At 33.1% G+C, this 22,882-nt stretch overlaps 1 protein-coding gene across 3 annotated transcripts in view; it reads right to left on the bottom strand.

The window, feature by feature from the left end:
* Nucleotides 1-5,837: 5,837 nt before the first annotated feature.
* Nucleotides 5,838-22,882, bottom strand: part of LOC136039845 (sodium-dependent nutrient amino acid transporter 1-like) — a 33,027-nt gene continuing 15,982 nt past the window's right edge. For all 3 annotated transcript variants that reach the window (XM_065723770.1, XM_065723769.1, XM_065723771.1), the window contains 9 exons: nt 22,250-22,472; nt 19,904-20,018; nt 18,545-18,804; nt 16,843-17,029; nt 15,227-15,403; nt 13,391-13,490; nt 11,190-11,366; nt 9,362-9,456; nt 5,838-6,215 (listed from right to left, as the gene is read on the bottom strand). In XM_065723770.1, coding sequence (XP_065579842.1) covers nt 6,036-6,215; nt 9,362-9,456; nt 11,190-11,366; nt 13,391-13,490; nt 15,227-15,403; nt 16,843-17,029; nt 18,545-18,804; nt 19,904-20,018; nt 22,250-22,472 — 1,514 coding nt within the window. In that variant the 3' untranslated portion in view covers nt 5,838-6,035. The remainder of the gene's footprint in view (nt 6,216-9,361; nt 9,457-11,189; nt 11,367-13,390; nt 13,491-15,226; nt 15,404-16,842; nt 17,030-18,544; nt 18,805-19,903; nt 20,019-22,249; nt 22,473-22,882) is intronic.

A 22,882-nucleotide genomic window follows, 5' to 3' on the forward strand; every position in this document is an offset into this window, starting at 1 on the left:
TTTGCAGCAGCGCTAAGCTTCTTCCAAAGCTTAGACATTCATTAAATAATAGAAAAAGAAGACCTATTAGAAAGTAAATGAGGAATCTCAATATCACCCCTTGCCTGTGTTGGTGTTGGTGAGCATCTAACCTCTCACAGAATATTCCTTCAAAATAATCAGGAAGATATCCATAATAATACTTATAAATAAAAATCAGCGTGTAAAAATCATGCAGTCCAGCTGCAGGGATTATATTTATTTCCAAAACGAGCAGAAATTAACAGGATTAGGGCTCACAACCCCAATGGCTTCTCAAGGCTAGAACATAATTTACACTCTACTGAAAAAATACAAACGTGTGTGCGTTACCAGATCAATATCCATATACTCATATTTATTGTTTAAAATCTTAATAATTTATTGTTTATTACAGTGAAAATATATAGTTTTTTTTCAATGCGGTGTAAGTTATGTTCTTGCCTTGAGTAGGCAAAGGGTATGTGATCCCTAATCATGCTAATTTCTGTTTATTTTGAGTTGAACTCGGTTATTTATTGTAATTTTCGTTCGTCTTTGGGTTTGATTTATTTATTGATGGTGGTTGTAGTAGTTTTACGCTTGGTAGATTATTTGATTTTATTTTTGCTTATTTTTGGTTTACAAAAAAAACTTAATTTTGTAGAAAAAGTTTTGTTTTGATTAATTGTCAGTAATAAACGAAAATATATTGGGAGAAAAATATCTTCTTTGAATCTTTTTTTTTTATTAAAGAGATAATAAGACCGATACTTTTCGAAATTTGTGAAGGGCGAGACAAATCCTTTCCATAATAATATGAAAAAGATCGTTTTCGAAATTATTGCAGGCGTCCCAGTAATTACACTGTACTTTAGGGTTGTTTTTCCATTTTTTATATGGAAACCTGGAAAAATATCTCCTGGAAAAATTACACGGAAGCTTTTCTTCTGTGAATCTGTGTTTCCGGGGTATATGTTTTCGGAGGGAGCAGGGTACACTGAATGTCATTTCATGTCTGAAATCCTCTCATAAAGCGAAGTTTTGTCTATCTTTTTAAATTTAGTAAGTTTTGTCTATCTTTTTTAAATTTAGCTATCTCAAAATTTTGATAGAACTATTTTTAAGAATAAAGAGACGTGTAATTGGTTGCCCTCCAATTCTTTTGGTCACACAAAAAAGAGCACTAGAAATTTTAATTTTCGTTCAAATGAGCCCTCTTCCGAAGTTCTATGACTATTGGTTCGATACGATCACCTCTGAAGAAAAAACCATACATCTGTGATCTTTTATCTGGAAAAGATGCGAAAATTCAACATTTTTCCTTATAAGAGCTTGAAACCCCTATCAAACAGTTTGTGGTAACGAACTGTAGTAAGGAGCGACCCGGCTCAATAGTAACCAAAACTCTAAAAAATGGAATTTTTACACTAATAGCTACATCAAAAGAATCGCATTTTAATGCTGATTTTAAATATATAAGTTTCATCAAGTTTAGTTTTACCCATCCAAAGTTACGAGCCTGAGAAAATTTGCCTTATTTTAGTAAATAGGAGGAAACACCCCCTAAAGGTCATAGAATCTTAACGAAAATCACACCATCAGATTGAGCGTATCAGAGAACCCTATTATAGAACTTCCAAGCTCCTATCTACAAAAATGTGTAATTTTGTATTTTTTTGGCAGATCACGGATGCGTGTTTATTTGTTTGTTTGTTTTTTTTGTTTTTTTTTCAGCGGTGATTGTATCGACCCAATAGTCCTAGAATGTTGCCAGAGGGCTCATTCTAACGGAAAAGAAAAGTTCTAGTGCCCTTTTTAAGTGACCAAAAAAATTGAAGGGAACCTAGTTATTGGAGGCCTCTCACGCTAATTATTTTTCCAAAGTCAACGGATCAAAATTCTGAGATATCCATTTTATTCAGCGTAGTCGAAAAACCTTATAACCATGTCTTTCGGGACGACTTACTCCCCCACAGTCCCGGCGGGAGAGGCTACAAGTTACAAACTTTGACCAGTGCTTACATATAGTAGTGGTTATTAGGAAGTGTACAGACGTTTTCAGGGGGATTTTTTGGTTGAGGGAGGGGTTGAGAAGAGGGGGACATGTTGGGGGACTTTCCATCGAGGAATTTGTCATGGGGGAAGAAAATTTCCAGGAAGGGAGCGCAGGATTTTCTAGTGTTATTTAGAAAAATCCAATGAAAAAATAAATATGAAAAGTTTTTTCAACTGGAAGTATGGAGCAGCATTAAAACTTAAAACAAACAGAAATTATTACGCTAATGAGGGGCTCACCTCCTCCCAATATCTCGCTCTTTACGCTAAAGTATTTTTAGTAATTTCAACTATTTATTCTACGGCTTTTCTGATTCAGGGGTCATTCTTAATGAATAGGGACAAAATTTAAGCTTTAGTGTAAAGAGCGAGGTACTGACGTGGGGTTGAACCCCTCATATATGTAACAAATTCACAAACATTTTTAAAGCTTTTCACTCTTAGGGCACTGAAATTTATATTATACAGATAAGAAAGAAAACTTTCAACTAGAAAGTCATTCAATCGAGGATTGTCACCATAAATGCTAAGAAATTCACTGTAAGTATATCGGTGATATCGAAAAATAGAATATAATAGCGCATGAAAACCACAATAGAAAATCTTGTACTCGCTTCCAATTTTGAATAATGTATTTTCCCTTTTCTCGAGAAAGATTTTTAATGTGAGCCGCGTAGAATGCATATGAATCAATAAAAGAAAATGCATATGAATCAGCAAAGAAAACAATATACAATAAAAAACTTACAATAAAAGTTTTCGGTTAAAAATCCATTCTTTTTTTAAAATATCCTTGCCATCATTGCTTCTTAACGAAAAGTTCAGCCAAGACTGTGTGATAAAAGCTAACATTTTACAAGCTAAAAAGGTTCATTCATTGAACTAAATGTATGTATTAAAAATTGGAATAATTTCTTTTTGCAATATTCCAATTTTTAACAAAATATTATTTTCTTGGTGAAGACGGCCCTTAGACATAGGGCCGAAATATTCAAATAGTTTTTGTTGGTTCACTGTCTTGGGGGAAAAAAGTCCTCATTATTCTCTCTTCTGTAGTTGTGTAACATAAATTGTTTAGTAAAGAACCAAATACGCAGTAGGCCTTATGCTTTTACCGTTAGACGAATGGACAGCAGCCATACCCTTTTTTGTATTGAAGAATATAGGTGTCTTGAACAGTTTTGGTAAGAGCTAATAAAATTAAATTGAATTTCCATGAATTTTGGAATAGAATATCATTAGTAAGTTTTTGTTGGGGGGCATGGAGGGAGGGCCAGGAATCAGTCCCCATGGTTTTTTGAGTAAATATCGATAATAAGTTTTTCGGGGGTGTGGGGAGGGGTCAGCCCATGGAGGGACAGCCACAGGTCAGTTCCCATGATATATCATTGATAATCTTTGTGGGGAGGGAAGGAAATCAGGCCATGGAGGACCAGGGGTCAACTTCCCTCAGTTCTGGGATATAATATTGCTAATAAGTCGTTTTTTTGGAGGAGATTGGGCAAGGAGTGAGTTGCCGTAATTTTTGGAATAAAACACCGTTAATAGTTTTTTTTCGGGGGTAGGTGGGCTCATGCAGAGAAAGACAGGAGTCAGCTCACTTAAATTTTGGATTAAAATATCGTTCATAAGTTTGTTGAGGGGGGTGGGGGCTTGGTCCATCCGATCTTTAAACTATTTTCAAAATCGTCACCTAAGAATCTTGTATGAACCCCTGGACATAACATGTAACACTTGTCCCAGGGCTTTGAGGGGTTGCACTTACCCTTGAGGTTTTGTTATCCGATCGTTTGACTTATTTAAAAAAAATAGCTATCTAAAAAATCCGATCGGATGGATTTGAGGTAAAGAAGGCAGGAGGGTTAGTTGCCCTCCAGTCCCTTTTCAGACTTAAAAAGGGTATTCGAAATTTAAATTTCCAATTGAATGAACTCCAACGAAGTTATACGATCACTCCTTCCATAGTAACCTTATATTTTCCCGAGGCACAATTTACAACACTTGCTCCCGGTTTCTGGAGGCCCACATAAACCCCAAAATTTGTATATACGACTTTTGACCCATTTTGAACAAAATGAAGTCTCAAAAATTTGATCAGACACACTTGGGAAAAATGCGGTGGGGTCGGGCTAGCTGCCATCAGGTTACTTTTGACTCTCAAAAAAGGAGCTAGAACTTTAAATTTCTAGTTATTTGAGTCTCCTCTAAAGTCTCTTCTTCTATAAGAACTTAAGTTTATAAAGCTTCTCTTCTATAAGAACTTTATGTGCCTCCAGGCGTATACAACCCTTCTCCCGTGCTCTGAGGGGAGACGTTATGTTTACCACAAAATTTTTGTTATCTGGTTATTGGATTATTTAAAAAAATTACTATCTCTAAATTTTGATTGAATACGTTCAGGGAAAAGAGGGTTTGTTTGAGAGGTGGGGGGTAGATGCCCTCCATTCACCATTCACTATTAGGTAGCAATCTTAGAAATCCTGCAGTAAAGAAGCCCTGAAGGTTTTTAAAAACATAAACTATTAAGTAAAACCCAGAGCCTATTGCGTAACAAACACCAACATCTTGAAGAAGTTTAATAACAGCTAACAGCTTGCCCTGAAGGAATTGCCGGTCAAAACTTAAATCATTTCTTCATGTTTAGAAGCAGAGAGGGAATACTACTATTTAATTTTTCTGGGGGGAGCAGCCCTCCTTATATACCGAATAATTTTTTTTGTTTTAAGCTTTAATGTAGGTCCTTATTTCCAGCCAATTATTCCAAATAGATGCACGATAGCTTGAAATGAATTTTTAAAACTACCTGTGTTCTATTCCTCGCTGACTTTTTGTATGAATTATCGTCCCCTCGTCAATACCTCACTATTTACGCTAAAACTTGAAATTTGTCCGAAGTAAATACCTCTTTATCCTCCCACCATCAGAAAAATCTCCTCTGAAAATTCCTGTATACTTCTCAACAATCGATATTATATGCAAACCCTTGGAAAAGCTCAAAACATGCAGCCCTTTCTCCCGAGACTGTCTGCGGTAAAGTCATCTTCAAAAATATAGTTATTAGATTTAGGTAAAAATGGAAAAAAATAAACGTGGGAGGGGACCTAGCTACCTTTCAATAATTTCGGCCACTTAAAAAGGGTACTAGAACTTCTCATTTCCGATCAAATGAGCCCTCTGCCGGTCTTTTACCATTACTGGTTCGCTTGCCCCTGTGAAGAAAAACACAAACACGCATCCGTGGTGTTCTTTCTGGCAAACAATGCAACCTTCCACATTTTTGTACGTAGGAGCTTGAAAACTCTATACTAGGGTTCTCTGTATATTGAATCTGATGGAGTGATTTCCATTAAGGTCACTTGATGTTTTGGGCGTGTTTCCTTCCTTTGTCTAAAATTGGTCAAATATTCTCAGGCTCGTAACTTTTGATGGGTAAACATTAAATTTGATGAACTTTAAATATTTTAAAGAAGCGTGAATGTTTGGTTCTTTTGATGTATCTATTGTCATCAAGACTCTTTTTCTTAGAATATCTGTTACTATTCAGCCACATCGCTCCTTACTTACAGTTCGTTACAACGAACTGTTTGAGAGGCATGCACAACTTTTGTGGTGTTACTGAATTCCATATGCGGGTAGGCGGTCTTCAGCGCCAGAGAAAAAGTACAAACCACGGGTATAAGATATTTTGATTTTGGACAAACTTCTTGCATAGGATTTATATTTTACCATATATACTTTCATCAATAGACTAAGCTAGGATTATGCAACACAAAATTAAAAGAATCAGTATATTGAAAAAGATAAATATACATACTAAAGCGAAATAAATACATCTGACGTGATGGAAACTAAATTTAAAGACTAAATTTCTTACAAAGTAAAAACAAAGAAAATTAGGAAATAAAACATTCACAATTCAGCTCAATTTTTTACATAAGATACTGTTAAAAAAAAGAAATAAGCCATATAAGTGCCCATCTTTATTCGTTAACTACGTAGTGTCTTTGATTCCATTGATACCATCGTTGATAGAAATAAAAGTCCAAAGAGTTGTCGCCCGTGTCAATCTCATTTTTTTGGCAGTGTTGTACCCAATCTTGACGTTCACTTGGGTTTTTGGGGCCCCATTCTTTTGTTGGCTTGCATGCATTTTTCAGTTTCTAAAAAAAGGAATAGTTGCAAGAATATATGGTACAAAAAAATCATAACAGGTTGGGTATCCTTATTATTTGTGAGAATATGAGTAGGCCTATTAGATCTTCGTATATTTAAAATTTACATTATGAAGAAATAATACATAAACTAAGTAAACAAAGTAGATACAAGTTCTAAAACAGGGCCTAACTCTTAATTCCAAAAATTCTAGACAGAGTGAGTAATGTTTTAAAGTCGAATTTTAAGCTTTTCTTAATCACCCCCATTCCTCCACTGCAGTTAATATTCAATTATTGGACATAGTTTAACTAGAGATCTGTTATGCCTTCTAACCTAACCAACCTATCTACCTTAGTTCTGCCCTAGGATGGATAATAGATCACTATCACGAAGTGAAATTAATCGTTTTTATACAACTCTGAAAAAATTAAGCCAGCTTTAGATCTTACAGAGACTTTCTGTCTTAGCTTTTCTTTAATTAGCTATAACTCTCTTTTATTAATTAGCTTTAATTAGCCATAAGTCTTTCATCACTTCCAATAATCTGATAATTCAATAATTCACTGAATATACTTAAAAAATTTACTTGATAATTCGAAAAGTGCAAAAAAAAAACACTTTCGTTTGGACACGACAAATAAAATATTCCAAGCATTGAATTTATTAAATCGGACCGAAAATTTCTTTTTTTCTAAAATCTTTGCTTTTAATTTTCTTGCAATGTTTTCATACTTTTTAATCATTTTATAAGCGAGTTGCTCAAGAGATAAATAGTCCATAAAACCGATAAACTTAAAAAAAGATTTTCATATAAGAGAATAGCTTGTAAAGAAATTTATATTCGTTTTGGGCTTCGTTTGACTACAAGTCTGAGCCTTTCAGGGATTAAATAAAATAAAACTAGTTTTTTAACTGAAAGTAAGGAGCAACATTAAAACTTAAAACGAACAGAAATTACTCCGTGTATGAAAGAGGATGTACCCTTTCAACGCCCCGCTCTTTACGCTACAGTTTGACTCTTTCTCTCAATTCTACTTTATTAAATAGTAAAAAACATCACTATTTAATTTTAGATTTAGATTTTGATTCTTAAAGAGAAATTTACATTTCATATATAATAAGAAGAGATGAGGTGCCTGATAAAAAGGATTACGTTGATACTGTAATTATGTAGATAATACCCTCATCTATGTTAAGTGTAAATTAGTAAAGCTTACGAACCTCTTATTTCCAGCTTTGAAGGCTGGTAGTTTAATTAACTTAAAGCTTTATAAAAAGAATAGAGGAAGAAAATATTAAACCCTATCGATAGAATACCCAGGATCTCTATTTGCTTAGACTTTACCTCTGAGGGGAATAAAAGAGATCTTATAGCAATCTTAAAATAAAAATAGACTGATAGACAGGTGATAGACAATATTTATTTCCAGAGATATCCACTTAATAAAAAATCCCAAGAAGGGGGTAGTCCAGCTAAAGAGAGAAGATTAAATTAATCTAGCATTATTATTCATTTGGGCGAGGGAGTATGTACCCTTTTGTTGTAATAAAATTACAACAAAATATAGGATAATCAAATAAGTTATATAATAAATTAATATCAAGAAAAATCTACTTATATTAACTATTAATCAGGATAAACGTCTAACAGAGGAAAATGCTATGATCAGCCGAAGGTTGGATTGGTTAATTCCCCCCAATTCACCAATCAATGCTCTAATAAAAATAAAATTTGTAGATTGTATTATAGCCAGTCCGAGAAGAGGTCCAATTTTCTGAAAAGTTATTAAAAGAGATAAAACCTTTCATGACATAGACTTAGAAATACTTACTAGTAATATATGGACTAGTCTATATGACTTTAGTCATATATGGACTAGTCTATATGACTTTAGTCATATATGGACTAGTCTATATGACTTTAGTCATATATGGACTAGTGATAAATGACTTTATCACTAATTCATTTTTTCTCGATTCTTACACCTCTACTTTCTTATTGTTAAACTTCCTAATCTTTTCACTTTCAGATTCAGTTTTTTTTAAATAATCAAAACTTTGTTTTGTTTACTCCGCCACTGCACAATACTGCTTCTAGTGTGAAAATTTTCTTTATTTTTCTCCCTATGTCCTGTATTTGTTTAATTTTAATCATGGACTGTTTCGATTAAAAATATTTAATGTTCAATCGTAAAAAAAACATACAATTTAGAAGTCTTGTAGATCAGTAGCTTTTTTCAGTTAATATATAACATAGTAGCGGACAATGGGGAATTAAAGTCAAGTCCAAGCTAGTTTTAGGGAATCTTCTTCATTTTCATTCTTTCACTTCTATTGACTCTTAGAAAGATTAATAACGAGTCCCCCAATGACCCTTTTATCACTATTATACATAATCCCCCATTTCTAGTGAATTTGAACGTACAAAGCAAAGAGATTTGAACCAAAAGATTCAAGAATCCAAATATTTTGACAACAAATCTTACTTTTTAAAGCTCAAATGAGATTAAGTACTATTAGCCGATCAAACGTTATGGCGTGGATATCATTTTGGGCAAACACATGTTAATCTTGCCGATCTTAATAAACCATTAACGGAAGGTTCTATAATTGGTAAGCTTTTTATATTGTGTGTAAATGATCTTTTTGAACATTTGGACGTTAGTCTTAATCAAATGCTGTCATTTGATACAAAAAAAAAGTCAATTCCATTGTAATGAAAGACCAAGTTACAGTAAAAATAAAAGTTGCCGCTGAATATTCGGGTAAAAAAATCCTTCTAAAGATATTATGCTCCAGGCCCCAGGGCCAGACTGGCATTCTAATGTAATAAGCTCCAAATTCCTAGTTAGAGCGGGCTTTGAGTCTCCATGTTTTTTTTTTCAGATTTGTCAGTAATACGATGGCTACTAATATGTAAAACTAGTCTTTCTACAATTTTTTTCTTATTTGCCTTTAATGATATCCAAAAGTAGTACATTTTTCACAAATTTAATTACCAATAATTCTATGCAGTCAACAATCATGCATGACAATTTCTGTGCCGTTTGTATATGATAATATCATCTTATATAGATGATAAGGGTGGTTATAAATATAAAAAGTCCAGCATAGTAAAATCGCAACACCCAATAAACTTTGGAATATTTACCTCAAATAGTGTATTTCCTGTTTGTTTTCTTACAGCTATAAAAGCCCAAATCGGTATTTGACTAACAGCGATTAATGTGAGAACCCAACCAGCAGCTGAAAAAAAAATTATATTAACTGTTAACTATTAAATTGTATTATATATACTATTATATTATATTATAAATATATAATATATTATAAATGTAAATATAAATTAATATATAATTATTATAATATATGTTAATATAATATATTAATATATATTAATATAACATATATTAATATAATTAATATAAATTAATAAAAATTATGATATAAATACTATTAGATTATAAAATTATATTAACTTCTGTTTCGTTATTACTACAGATGGTAGGGTGGATATTATCAGGTAGATGCTTTAGCAGATGTAAGAATTTTCACTTAAAATATAACTGCTTTTGTGTTTCACAGTTTTGAATTTAGTTTTACATTTGTTTTGAAAAGTGAAATAATGCTTAAAATCTTCGTTTATAGTTTTGGATTCCGGTTTTGAAGTTTCATAGCAATGCATTGCATTTGGAAACTGGAATGGTAAAATGCCTTAAGTAAAGGCATAAAAATCAACCCTGAACTTACTTAGCTGCATTTTTCTTTTTTTATTTAACAATAAAATCCATAAACAAAAAATTGCTTCAAGACAATATTCCTCATAAGGTTCCATGGCCGGGAAAGAACAGGGAAAAAAATACCAACAACAAAAACATTTAAACAAAATCAAAAAAACAAAATTGAGTCGCCCACCTTAATAATCTCCAAAAAATAACAAGCTAGGCAGGGGGTAGCACATGATTTCACCAACTCAATTAAATATCCAACTCAATCAAGAGACATCAACTCCAAGGGAAACCGGAATAAAAAACAAAGAGACAAAAAAAACAACAAACAAAATTATTTACTAGCTAGAAAATCTCTAACATAATTTTTGAACATACCTAACGAGTGGCCGCTTCGTACGAACCCTGAGAGCGTGTTCCAGATCCTGTTGAAAGCTGTCAGAGAACAGCATTTGCTCTCAGCTTTTTTCTGACGCACAATATATATTTTTTGTAATATAATGATAAAAGGAAATGTAAAACTGTTCAATGGCAGAATATAGTGAATTTCCTTGCTCGAAATGAATCTGCTTTTAAACTGTACAGCTAGAAAATTCAAACAACTAATAAAAAATAAAGCCAGTTATCATGATATATTAACTTCCAACAAATATCAGATGACATCTAAACTAACCGGGCTAAGATCTTTTGGAGGAATGTCTGTTTTTGGCAGGTCCATAGTGATTAAAAAACAACTTCATACGGTCAAATTGTCACATGAACCACAATTTTGTGGTTAATGCTGAGAATTTCATTGCTCGGATTAAATCTGTTTTTAAACTGCACAGCTAGAAAATAAAGCAGTTGATGAGTTATTATTATTTTTAGACAAATATCAGATGACATCTAAACTAACGGATGGGAAGTTTTTTAGGGAGGGAGGTTTTCTGTTTTAGGCAGGTCAGTAGTAACCAAAACAGCTTTATATGCTCAAACAGCCATATGAGTCACAATTTTGTTATCTTTCATTAAAGGATAAAATTATTGCCGTTTCCCCTCTTTACTTAATTTTTGGTTTTGTTCAGTTTCTTTTTTTGCATATCCTGATTTTAAAACATGACGAATTTTTTCAATGGGAAAAGATCAGTCACACCCTCTCAGCAATCTACTCTGCAGCGAAATTTACATGGAAGAGATGGATGAAGGTAAGCTGAGTCGGCCAAGAACTTTTTTTAATCACGTGTTTTATGCTGTAGAATTAATTTAACTCACCTGTTGCAGAAGCTGGCATATAGTTGTCTCCAATCTTCAGTGGTTCGTAGTTAAACAGGGAATAGACAAAGATGACGAACAGCGAAATAGGTATAAAAAATCCCCATTCTATAATCCAGTATACACTCAGCTTATTGCCAAGCATGAAATAGATGTCTCTGATGAGTTTCTTATACCCTGAAAGTAATACCAAATTAAAACCTTCTATATTTAACTACAATCAAACAGTTCGTGGTAACGAACTGCAGTAAGTAGCGACCCGGCTCAATAGAAACGAAAGCCTAAAAAACGGAGTTAAATCTATTTAATGCAGTCTTTCTCATCAAAAGATACGAGCCTGAGAAAATTTGATGATTTAAGAAATTGTAAAAATTTTTGATAGAATTTGGTGCTTCACTAAGAGAAAAATAAAATGTGAATCAAGACCATAGAAATGTATGAAATGTCCAAAAGATGTTGACCCTTACATTGTTCAATACTTGACTTTTTCAATTGTTCTATCAGAAAAAACACGAATTGTCAGTACCAGGAGCATGATTGCTACAATTACTTATCTTTTCATTATGTTTAAAAGAAGTCAAGCCAAAACATTTGTTTTAACTGAAGTAAGAGCAACATTATAACTTAAAATAAACAGAATTTGTTACTTATATGAAGGGATTGTCCCCTCCTCAACACCTCACTCCTTACACTAAAGTTTGACTTTTTGTTGTTCCAATTATTTAAGAATGACTCCTGAAACACAAGGCCCGTTTATATAGAATAATAAGCTTTTACAATGTTCTACTAAACCCTTTAACGTAAAGAGCAAGATATTGAGGAAAACCCCTTATGTATGTAATGATTTCTGTTTGTTTTAGGTTTCAATGTAGCTCCTTATTTTCTGTTGAAAATACTTGTTTGTTTTTTTAATTAAAGTTCTGATTGTTTTTTAGATAATACTAGGAAGTTCAACTCCCCCTCCATTGAAAATTCTTTCCCCCCAAGGAAACTCATTCGATGGAAAGACCCTCCCTAGTAGCACCCTCCATCAACCCCCTCAGAATCTATCCGATAGCCAATACTATATGTAAACAATGAGCAAAATTCATGGCTTCGAGCCCTTCCCCCGGGCCCTGGTGGTCAAGTCGTTTTCAAAGACATAGTTATTAGATATTTTGAATATGCTCAGCGAAGTGGCTATTTCATAATTTTGATTAGACAACTTTGGGAAAAAAGGTGCGTGGGAGTGGGAGGGGGGCTAGCTGCACTCCAATATTTTTCGTCACTTAAAAAGGGCACTAGAACTTATGATTTTCGATCATCTCCAATTTACGGGGAATTGGAGTTAATACTGGAAACTTAAAATTAAGGAGCCATTGCATATAGCTAGTATTAAAATGGAATTTCAATCGCAGGTCTAAACAATTTCTCTTTATGCATGAATTTTTTCCCTTTTTTTACAGAATTCAAATAATATTTGGTATCTTGTTTCTTTTTTCACGCATTTTATTTAGATATTTTATTAAGCTTGTTATTAATCAATGCTTAATTTCATTTGTGAATTTTTTTCTGGCTATTTCATTAGTATGTTTTATATACTCTTTGATTTTTTGGGAAATAAATTAATATGAAACAGCTGAGGCAAAGAAAAAAGGGAAAATGATAGAATTAAATCTGTGTCACTTTATCGAGGATGTGATAGGGACTAGGTACTACTAGCACCAGTAATAGGAGGTACCAATCTGCAAAAGTATCTTAAAAAAAGTTTATTTTATTATCCTTTTTTCAATATAGTTTTAAGCTAATGACCAATTTTTCTTAGAAAGAAATTTTTTGGATGGGACATTCTTCTCAGGTAGAAATTTGCTTTCATGTAAATAAGAACTTATCGAACTTCTTGTTTTTGAGCTGTTAAATGGAATTTTAAAGTAGGTAGGGCAAGGATAATCAGCCTCTAATATTTTATTTAAGTCTTATAATTTGATGGTTCATAATGTCGGTTAACACTTTTGTTTGAATGGCGTTATTTTTTTCTTGGAGATAAAAAAACAAGTTGAGTTTCCTTTTTATCAGATTCTCGTATCCCTTGTGCTCAACATCTCAAGAATTTGAAGAATAGTGTTCTTTAATTCTCAGTCAAAATGGATAAGTTATGCTTATAAAACTTCTTTAGTCTTGAATGAACTTGTTGCGGTACAAATTAACGAAAATATGCTTACCATAAATCCATGAGACAGCAAAAGTTTGCAAAATAGCCATGACGAAAATAATGAATCCTCCTCCAAAATAGTCCACGAGATCTAAAATGTACTGCCCACCCTAGAAAGTAAATTATTTTAGGGGGTTAGGCTAGAATATTTAAAAAAAGTGTTATAAAAGGGTTTAATTATGAATTGTTTACATATTATATATTTAAATAATCTTCAATCACATTCAAAATAAAACTGAGTGTTTAGATTAGGCTCATTTTATGGAAAATTGGAATTTCTAATACCCTTTTAAGATGTAAAAAATTACCAACGAATTGCATTTTAAACTCAATGCGACAAGATGCACTAGTACGATCTGTCTTCTGCTATTGCATAGATTTTCTTATTAAATGTTTAGGTCTTCTGTACGGTCGAGATAAAAAACACTACAAGAACTCTTTGCCTTGATAAAATTTTATCCAACCTGCGAATGAGCTATGCTAATCTAGCCCCGAGAATCGGGAAATTTTGGTAAGGCTATATAGGACAGTCACATTACCACATGTCCTTCATCTTTCTCGACTCGGAGAGCGGTTCACAGAAACAGAAAAAAAAAATTAGATCCACGATACATATATTTGAAGTTTTGATACGAATACTGCTATTCGAGAGAGTCTCTTTTGAATAATTACCAAATTTCTTATCCCTTAGAAGTTGGGACAGAGCAGGAATTAATGCTAGAACATTTATCCTTGACCACCTTTCTGACTCTCTTCCGTTACACGCAACATACGATTTACGAGTTAATATAGTGAATATAATCTAACCGTTTACTGTTTAAGTATTGCTTTCGTCTTTTCCTTTCTTTACTCCACCATCTTGTTGTTTTGATGATGGGCTAAATTGAATTACGTATCTTTCTATCTGTTTGCGTACCGGTGTAGAATCTTCTTTTAAACCACTACACGAAATCCTTCAGACCGGAATTTAGACAAGTACAGTTTTTAGTCATTGTTAGGTTAACTGCAAATGCTTTTACAATTTTGGTGTATAAAATACAAATTAAAATGTAAGTAATTCAATGTAAATTAACTTTGGATTATGTTTTACATTTGAAATGTATCCGAACATATTCCAGGATTTCTTCCTGCAAGGACAAGTGCAAGCCTTTCAAGGGCGAGGTACTTTTGTTTCAAATGTGTTTTTTTCTTACTGTTTTGAAAAAGACAAGACTTCCTATTTGCGATTTCAAAATCATCGCAGCCAAACAGTGGTCTTGGTAGATTGGCAGAATACACGAATTTGAAACCATTGCACACAACATCACAAACTGGTTGGAATGAAAAACACAACTGAACAACATCAAAATATAGACAGCAGGATATAATAACATTATAACCTCATCGAGGAATAACGTTTCAATCCTATTTGTGTTACAATCCCTTTGAATTCTCAATTATACATCATACATTTTTTGTTAGCATGTTTCTATGCGTCGGTTATATTTAATTCTATACCATCCATGGAACTATAGTCGTCTATTGTTTTATTTCTTAGCTACTATACAATTAAAAAGTGATTGTACAATTCCTTTGCATTTCAGGGCTAGGGACTCATAATCTGACCTTACCCCCTCCCCTCGTACAGTCCTGGCATCTTGTCTTACTAAGTCTTCTATGAGTGTCTATCCACTTATTTTTTTTCGTTATAATTTTTTTTTATTTTTTAGTAGTTATAGGGAATGTTAACCTCAGGTTAAGAGAGGGTGCACTGCCCTGAGAGAGTGTGTCCAGATTTAACAAATGTGAATTCTGTTGGTTGTGTTTGTTTATTTATTCTAAACAGAAAGAGGTCTATTAAACTCACCGGTGTGACATAAACAAGTCCACAGGCGAAACCAATAACTGAAACAACAGCAGTAATTTTCCACTTTTTCCACTGAGGAAAGTCATCATTAATAACGGTGATGACACATCCAGCCAATGAGCTTGCACTGCCTACTCCAAGTGTAAACAACATCAAGAAAAAGGAAAGAGCAAATACCTGAAAGCAGAGTAAAAGTTGGTAAAAAATGGACATAAAAAGAGAGAAATTAAAACACAAGACTTTATAACAAATAAGCTAATGGTTCAATAGCATTTTCTTGAATTTATGGATATTTAGCTTTAACTTTTCTCTTTAACATTTTCCCATAAAAATGAGAAGTTTCCTAGTATGTTGTTTAAATTTTCCAAAAGGGTGCACAGAAGATGGCAATAGAAGTATATGGTCTTCTCCTCCCTTCTATGAATAGAATAATCACAATTTTTGACTTCCCAAAAAATACATTGTTGTCAGAAGAGTGATTTTGTTTTTGAAACAAAAACATTTCCGGTCTCTGCTCTTTATCCCCAAGACAATTACAAGTCAGAACGGCAATGTGTGTTATTTCTTAAACAGAGTGAATTTATGATTACTATTTAAGTGATTGTAAAGCGGTATGATTGAAAAAAAATGAAGTGTTCAGGCCAGCGGCGATTTTGTAAAATAGAAATCGTGTTTTCAAGCTTTTAGAATCAGGTTTTTGCTTTCAGTCCTTTATTGAGAGTAAACATTATCATCCTGCCATTAAGGCCAATTTCATATTATTTGCTTCATGGAGAGATTTTTAAGACACTTTTTGCGGCAAAATTTATTATATTTTTGTTCCAAGCTTATGCATCCTTATGGGTGTGAAGCATTTTCAAATAGATCGCTCTAATGGTGGTTTTTCTAATAGGATTGTCTGGCTAAGGTTAAAATTAACGATTAAACAAAAGAATTCACATTATAGATTGAAAAACTATGTAATATAGGATAAATATAAGATTTTTTGAGCTTATGTCACATTTGTTTGTTCTCTGCTTTATGTAAACGGAGTTGCTTTTCCAGTTAAAAGTTCACATTACTAGCTATTAATAATATAACTGATGATACCAATGAATTGTCCTATGCGTCAATCTGTCATTTTCATATGGTCTTAATGACTTCTCAGTTGTGAAAATAAAATTTCTTCTTTCTTTTGCTTCGGTTGTGAGAAAATTTGAATTGAGCACAAAGTTTTATCGATATTATGGCAAGTGGAAGAGTATTGAGGGCCTTATAGCTTATCATTTCTTATTCTGCAGGCAATGAGCTTTTAATATTAGGGAATGCTTAAGTATTACCGAAGTTCCAGAATCAAATTTCACCCTTTTCTTCTAAATTTTGTGGGGAAGAATTCCAAAAATTTGGCAAAATTTTCTTTTTTTTCGAAAATAATATTTTAATTTTTGTTTACCGTAAGCAGTGGTCAGGTCTTTATTGACCTGACAGTGCTCAGAGATGCACCAGAAACATATATGCTATGTATTATGTAATTTCTATGCCATGCATGACCCATAGGATGCTGGGAAACAACTCGGCTCAAGGGACCTTGAGCAAGTGAGTAACAAACTGAAAGAAAAGGGAAAAATATATTATACCTGAGGAGCAATATCAGTTTTCCCTATTGCATCAGGATACGAAATAAAAGCAAGACCTGTTCCACCTTTTACAACTTTTGTAATATCAACATCCAATTCGTGTGCCAAATGGCCAAGAATAGCAAAGATTGTCACACCTGCCAGCAAACTAGTCCCTGTGTCCATAAAAGTGATGATGAGGGAGTCCCTGGAAAAAAATATTGCTTTTTAGCACAAATCTTAGCACAAATAGCACAAATAAATCTATGGGCATAAACTGATTTCAATATAGTCAACTCTGGTTATTCTCAACACCTAATCTCTTTTTTTACAAGAGCCCTGTCTAAGAATTTCCCAGGTCATTTACTAGTAAATATTGTTCTTTGAAGTTACAGGGAGTCAAGCGTGCATCCTACAAATTTTGTTTGATACATTTAAATTCATGAATTCAGCTTTGGAAATGTAATTTTATCAATATTAAGTACATCGTCCATGATCCACCTAACTGTACATCGTAAATCAAAATCGTCCATTAAATAAAACTGTAAAATGGATTTTGAAACTGAAGCAACACTGAAGGACGTGAATATTGATTACAAAAATAAAAAAAATTGTTTGACTTCTGATCACTCCAGGAAAAATTATCTTGATACAAAAATCGGAAAATAATCTGGTACAATTCAAAGACTTGATGCCGCGAATATTTGTTTAAACTATCATATTTAATATTAAGGAGTATTTTGTATATACTAGGTAAATGTCGGATTTAATAAATATTATTTTATATAAAAAGAGTTGAATAATATTGGTAATGAGAAAAGATTCATCCAAAAAAATTTAATTGAAGGGATTTGAGCAATTTCTTATTATATGCATAAGATCTGATTTTTTTTTCTTTTTTGCTATAGGGAGAAAGAATTACATGGCTATACTTGCTTCTCTATAACAGTGTCTCATAAGGACAACAATTTTTATAAAATTCCAAAAACTACCAAAGAAGAATCAAAAGAATGTTGAAATGACCCAGTCGGTTTTTATAATCACTAATGTGACTCTTCATTACTCCAGAAAAACTTTGTAAGTCATTTCTGCTTTGAGGCAGCTAGAGGAAGTCGTTAAAACCCATGTTGTACTAATCATCTTCATTCATGGTCCGGTTCGGTATTTTTTTTTCCACGCTTTCGCGCTGGAGAAAAAACTTATGAGCCTTTTTAGCGCCGGAAACGTCCAAATAACTTTTCATCTGTTAAATTACATAATTGATCTATCAAATAAAAATTATAACAAATCCAGTCTTAAACACTTATCAATGCTCACCTCCCCCCCCTCCACTCCTGCCCATTTTCACCTCTCTTACTCAACTATAATAAAGTTCAACAGTCATGTCCCTGAAAAATAATCTTTTAATTTTACTTTGAACTGACGCACGTGTTCCGCGGCATTGCCATTAGGGTAGTTGTTTTATGAAGGAATAAGTTGTCTCAACGCGGAGAAAACTACATACTGGATCAGTTCCCAGAGTGTTGTTTTTACGCTCCTTTGAGAAGAGGTTCGATCATTTGGGAATTAGTCTCCAAAGCTTACAGTTGAAGATCTTTACGATAAGTGCCAAAAATCTTGCCGGAAAAACAAAGATAACGAGGTGGACTAAAGAAGAAAATTTTAATGTAAAAAACTATACGAGCCTGAAGAAATAAAATATAGTTGTGTATCCACTACATACCTGTAAATAGGGCGCTTGAAGTTGTTGTAACTCGAGAACATAACGATCGGTCCAAAGCTGACGGAAAGTGAAAAGAAGCACTGGGTCACGGCTGCATACCAGACTTTGGCCTCCAAAATTTTGTCCCATTGAGGCGTAATATAGAACATAATTCCTTCATAAGCCCCAGGTAAAGTCACACCTCGGACCAGGAGACATAGTAGGACAACGTATGGGAACAGAGCAGTAAAGTAAGCAGCTTTTCCCGATGAAGACACGCCCTGTAGAGAGAACTTAGTGTTAAAATCAAAGAGTTCGTGGTAGCGAACTGTAGTAAGGAGCGACCCGGCTCAATAGTAACCGAAACTATAAGAAACACAATTTTGATACCAATAGCTACATCAAAAAGATTGCATTTTAATGCTGATTTTAAATATATTTAAATATATTAGCGTAAAGAACGGAGCGTTGAGGAGGGGACAGCCCCTTTCATATACGGAGTAATTTTTATTCGTTTTAATGTTGCTCCTTACTTTTAGTTAAAAAACTTTTTTTTATTTAATATCTTCAAGGAACTGAATTTTAGGAACATCAATGAAGCAGGTGTCCTCAATCTTAAGCATATAGGCCGTATCTACAATATTGCACAATTTCAATAAGAACAAAATAGTAGTTTTTCTGAGCAACAATATGGTTATTCAGTGCTTTTCTAACAGGCTACCACTACTATCATGGAAAGAGTAACTAAGCTTGTTTTATGTCAGTTGTTTATATTTAAAGCTTATTTTATGTTTGAAATGCTTATATTTATATTTGTTGTTCAGACGAGCTACATTGTTCGCTAAAAGAACGCTTCGCTAGAAAAGGCATTTCCCATAAACTCCTAAGAATTTGGGATTAGTTTTGACTAAATCTAATTTTGACTAATTTTGACGAAAGTCAGGAAGCAGGACATTTTGAGAATTACCATAACCCTTTGGCATATTAGTTATTCCAAGGAAAACGTTATATTTACCAGAAAAAGCCCTGACTTCTGAATTTGTTCATTTTTACAGAAATCAAAACCATTCAATTTTTTCAAATAAAATTTCTGAGAGCAAACCACAGACATAGAATTCTGCGTCTTAATAAGTAAATATGAAAAAGTAATATTTTCAATTTATGGAAGAAAAAATAAATGAAAACGTAAGTTCTACCGAAAAAATTTGACTAGGCACTTCTTACTGTATTGTCCACTCTCAGAAAAAAACGATCTAACTTTCCCCAAGCAAATCCCTAGTAGAAAACAGTAAAAACTAAAAGTTGCATACAAAAATATTGACAACTATAATTGACACGCTTGTCAGCTTGAATTCAAAAAGTTCAAGAAAGAAAACATACCTTAGCAAGTATGAGGAATATGACTGTCCATGAGAATAATAGGCAAACTGTCAGCCTCCATTCAGGGGCTCCAATTCCATCGTCGATATTTTCAATCTGTTGTAGAACATTTCGTCTAATAAGATGTAACCAGTATCAGAAAAAGTTCAGTAGTAGCTAAATAGTTGTTGATACTTTAGAAGGAAAAGATAAAGACTAAAACAAAACGAATATTTTGACTATATTTAACGAGATGTTAAGTTTTTTCAGGGAAGTAAAGAGCTATGTTGAAACTTAAGGCCGTGATTAAGTGAACTGATGGAAATCGAAAATCCCATGTTAAAATTGAAAATTTTATTTAAAAAGTACTCAAGTATTCATTGGTGGAAGATACCGCTTTTAATATCAGGTCGTAGCTTCTTGAAGATGTTGCAAAATGTTTGCTAAGATTTTGCTCTATTTCCTCTAATTGTTTAGAAATCTTAGAAAATGTCAAGCTCTTTTACACAAGTGTACTCTATGAAGGATATTGCCTTTAGAACAAAATCGGTACTATCACGAGCAGAAGACCTGTAAGATGATTGCAACCATTTTCGATATATTTTCCTGTTTTCGAACAGTCCCATAGAATATTTTCAGCTACCTGAGATTTTTACAAGTTTTTGCCAGAAAGAATCGTTTCAGATCGCCCTAGAGGCCAATTGACAAGCTGGTATAACTAACCTGCTATTTTCGCCAATGAATAAGTGTCATTTGTAAGGTTTTTGATAATTGACGGTACCTAGAGAATTGAGAGACAGAAGGTTACCCTAACTTAAATTTTAAACCTCGATGTTTTCAAGTTCACTTAATCACGGCCTTAAAAAAAATTCTAAAATATATATATATCTAACATATATCGATAAAAAACTAGTTAAATAAACATTCTTAAGTTTTAAGGTAATTTTAATTGTATACTGAGAGTTACTTTTATCACAGCTGGTGTAGGACTATTAACAGCGCTATAGACAGGCCAAGATTAACGCATAGGTAAACTAGGCCTAGGCTTAGAGGTGCAAAAAAAAACCTGAGCGATTTTTTTAGTATTAACAAAAACCAGACTGATATGCTTTATCGTCAAAGAGCCAGGTGCACTTTGCAGCTGCGCCGACTTTTCACAGAAAAGGGATTTTAAAACAACACAGGAATTCCGTAACTGTTTATAAACTACTAGTTATTTTCCAAGAATGGTAGTAAAGAGATCAGTATCATCTCTCTCTTGCAGTCATTTTGACTTATAAATCAATATTCTTGTCTTTTATACCGGCATTTTGATGTTTTCAGTAAAGCGCTAGTTTTCTATAATTACAAAACATAGGGAAATATTATCAGTTGGTTTATTTGCACTAGTTTTATCGATGTAAAACATAGATTGTGAAGCAAAAATTTATGTTCGTTTTAAGTTTCAACTTCAATTTTTGCTTTCCCAAAAAACTTTGTTTATTAAAAATAGCTTAAAGGCAAGAATTGCTTGTCCAATGAATACTTGGGCTTGAGAATGTTGTCTATTAGAAACACCCACATCCATAGTGGCAAAGGTAGGCTTGAGCTACAGTTTTCACTAAATTTTTAGTTTTAAATTGTATGATTAATCATAAGCATTTTGAGATTCAAAAGTATCAAGATATTAAAATGTTAGGTAAAGTAAAACTGTATACTCAGTTTTAGCCAAATCGAATGAAAGATTAGGGTTAAAATAAGCATCTCAAATCTTGGTAAAAGACAGAAAGAATTAGCAAGTAAAACGTGGTAAAAATAAAAAGGAAACGTAACAGTGTTACCCATGCAAAAAATGATTTTTCTTGGTGTTGAAGGTAGAGGACTGTAATTATACTATAAAAAGTTTTCACAATACTTATTTCTATGATTTGGTTTTATGGTTATATTTCGATCTGATGCCATTTTGAGGGTTTTCGGGTTTTTTTAAAACCACTATAAATTTATTTCCGCAATAAACTTTTACTCTTAAGATTAACCGAAACAATAGTTACCATTCCTTGTTCAGTGTTTCCAACTTTTGGTTACTGTGGGCTGTGGTTCGCTCTTTACTATGTTGCAGCTACTGCTGCAACGATGATGCAACGTTGCTCAAGCAGTTCCTCCTTAACCACAAAATCCTATACTATTTAATAACAATAGTCATTTCTAGCTAATCATATTGGATATTTTTGCCGCTATTCCTACGTGCATAAATGATAGCCAGGTCAATTACATCAGTCTATTTTCTGCAATCCCATTTTTATACACGATTTCCAGTATCTTATCGTTAAATATAAATAGAGATAAATGGTAAAATATTAAAAAGGAAAAAAATAGAAAATTGCTTACCTAAAATATTGGTCAGAAGGACTCTCCGATTTTCCAAATATTGACGAATTCGTTAGGTTCATTGTTGAGTCAACACATTTCTCATCCGCCCAAACTGGGTCACAATAGGTCCAGGGCAGTGGACTTTGGAATGAGGCAATAAAATAAAAAGATACTAGCGCCATTAAGCTAGTATAATAGGTTACAACACACCAGGTGGCAAACGCCTGACCGTAGCCAATTCCTGAAAGAAATTTGACATTACTGAGCATCAGTAAACCTCCTTTTGTACTTGGTCGACAAATGGATTGGAGGTGTAGCTAAGGGGAATCTTTGGATTGATTTATACCCTCGACCGACGTAACTAAAAAATTTGCACTATTGTAACTACAGGTAAGATTATTGTGGTGACTTAATAAATTGTAGAATGAATAGGGCAATATGTTACAAAAAAAAAGGATGCAACCAAAATATCATAAAGGTGAGAGTTTTGAAGACTTTTGACTTGTGGGACCAAATAAATTTAATAATTTTATTTTGGAGAAAAATCTGGTACGAGTAACTTCACATGTTATTCCGAGCTTCACATATCATCCTGTAGAATTTAGAGAACGGTGTTACGAATATTAAGGATATGAACACCACACGAAGAGT

This window comes from Artemia franciscana, chromosome 20 (assembly GCF_032884065.1).
Source record: "Artemia franciscana chromosome 20, ASM3288406v1, whole genome shotgun sequence".
Classification (NCBI taxonomy): domain Eukaryota; kingdom Metazoa; phylum Arthropoda; class Branchiopoda; order Anostraca; family Artemiidae; genus Artemia; species Artemia franciscana.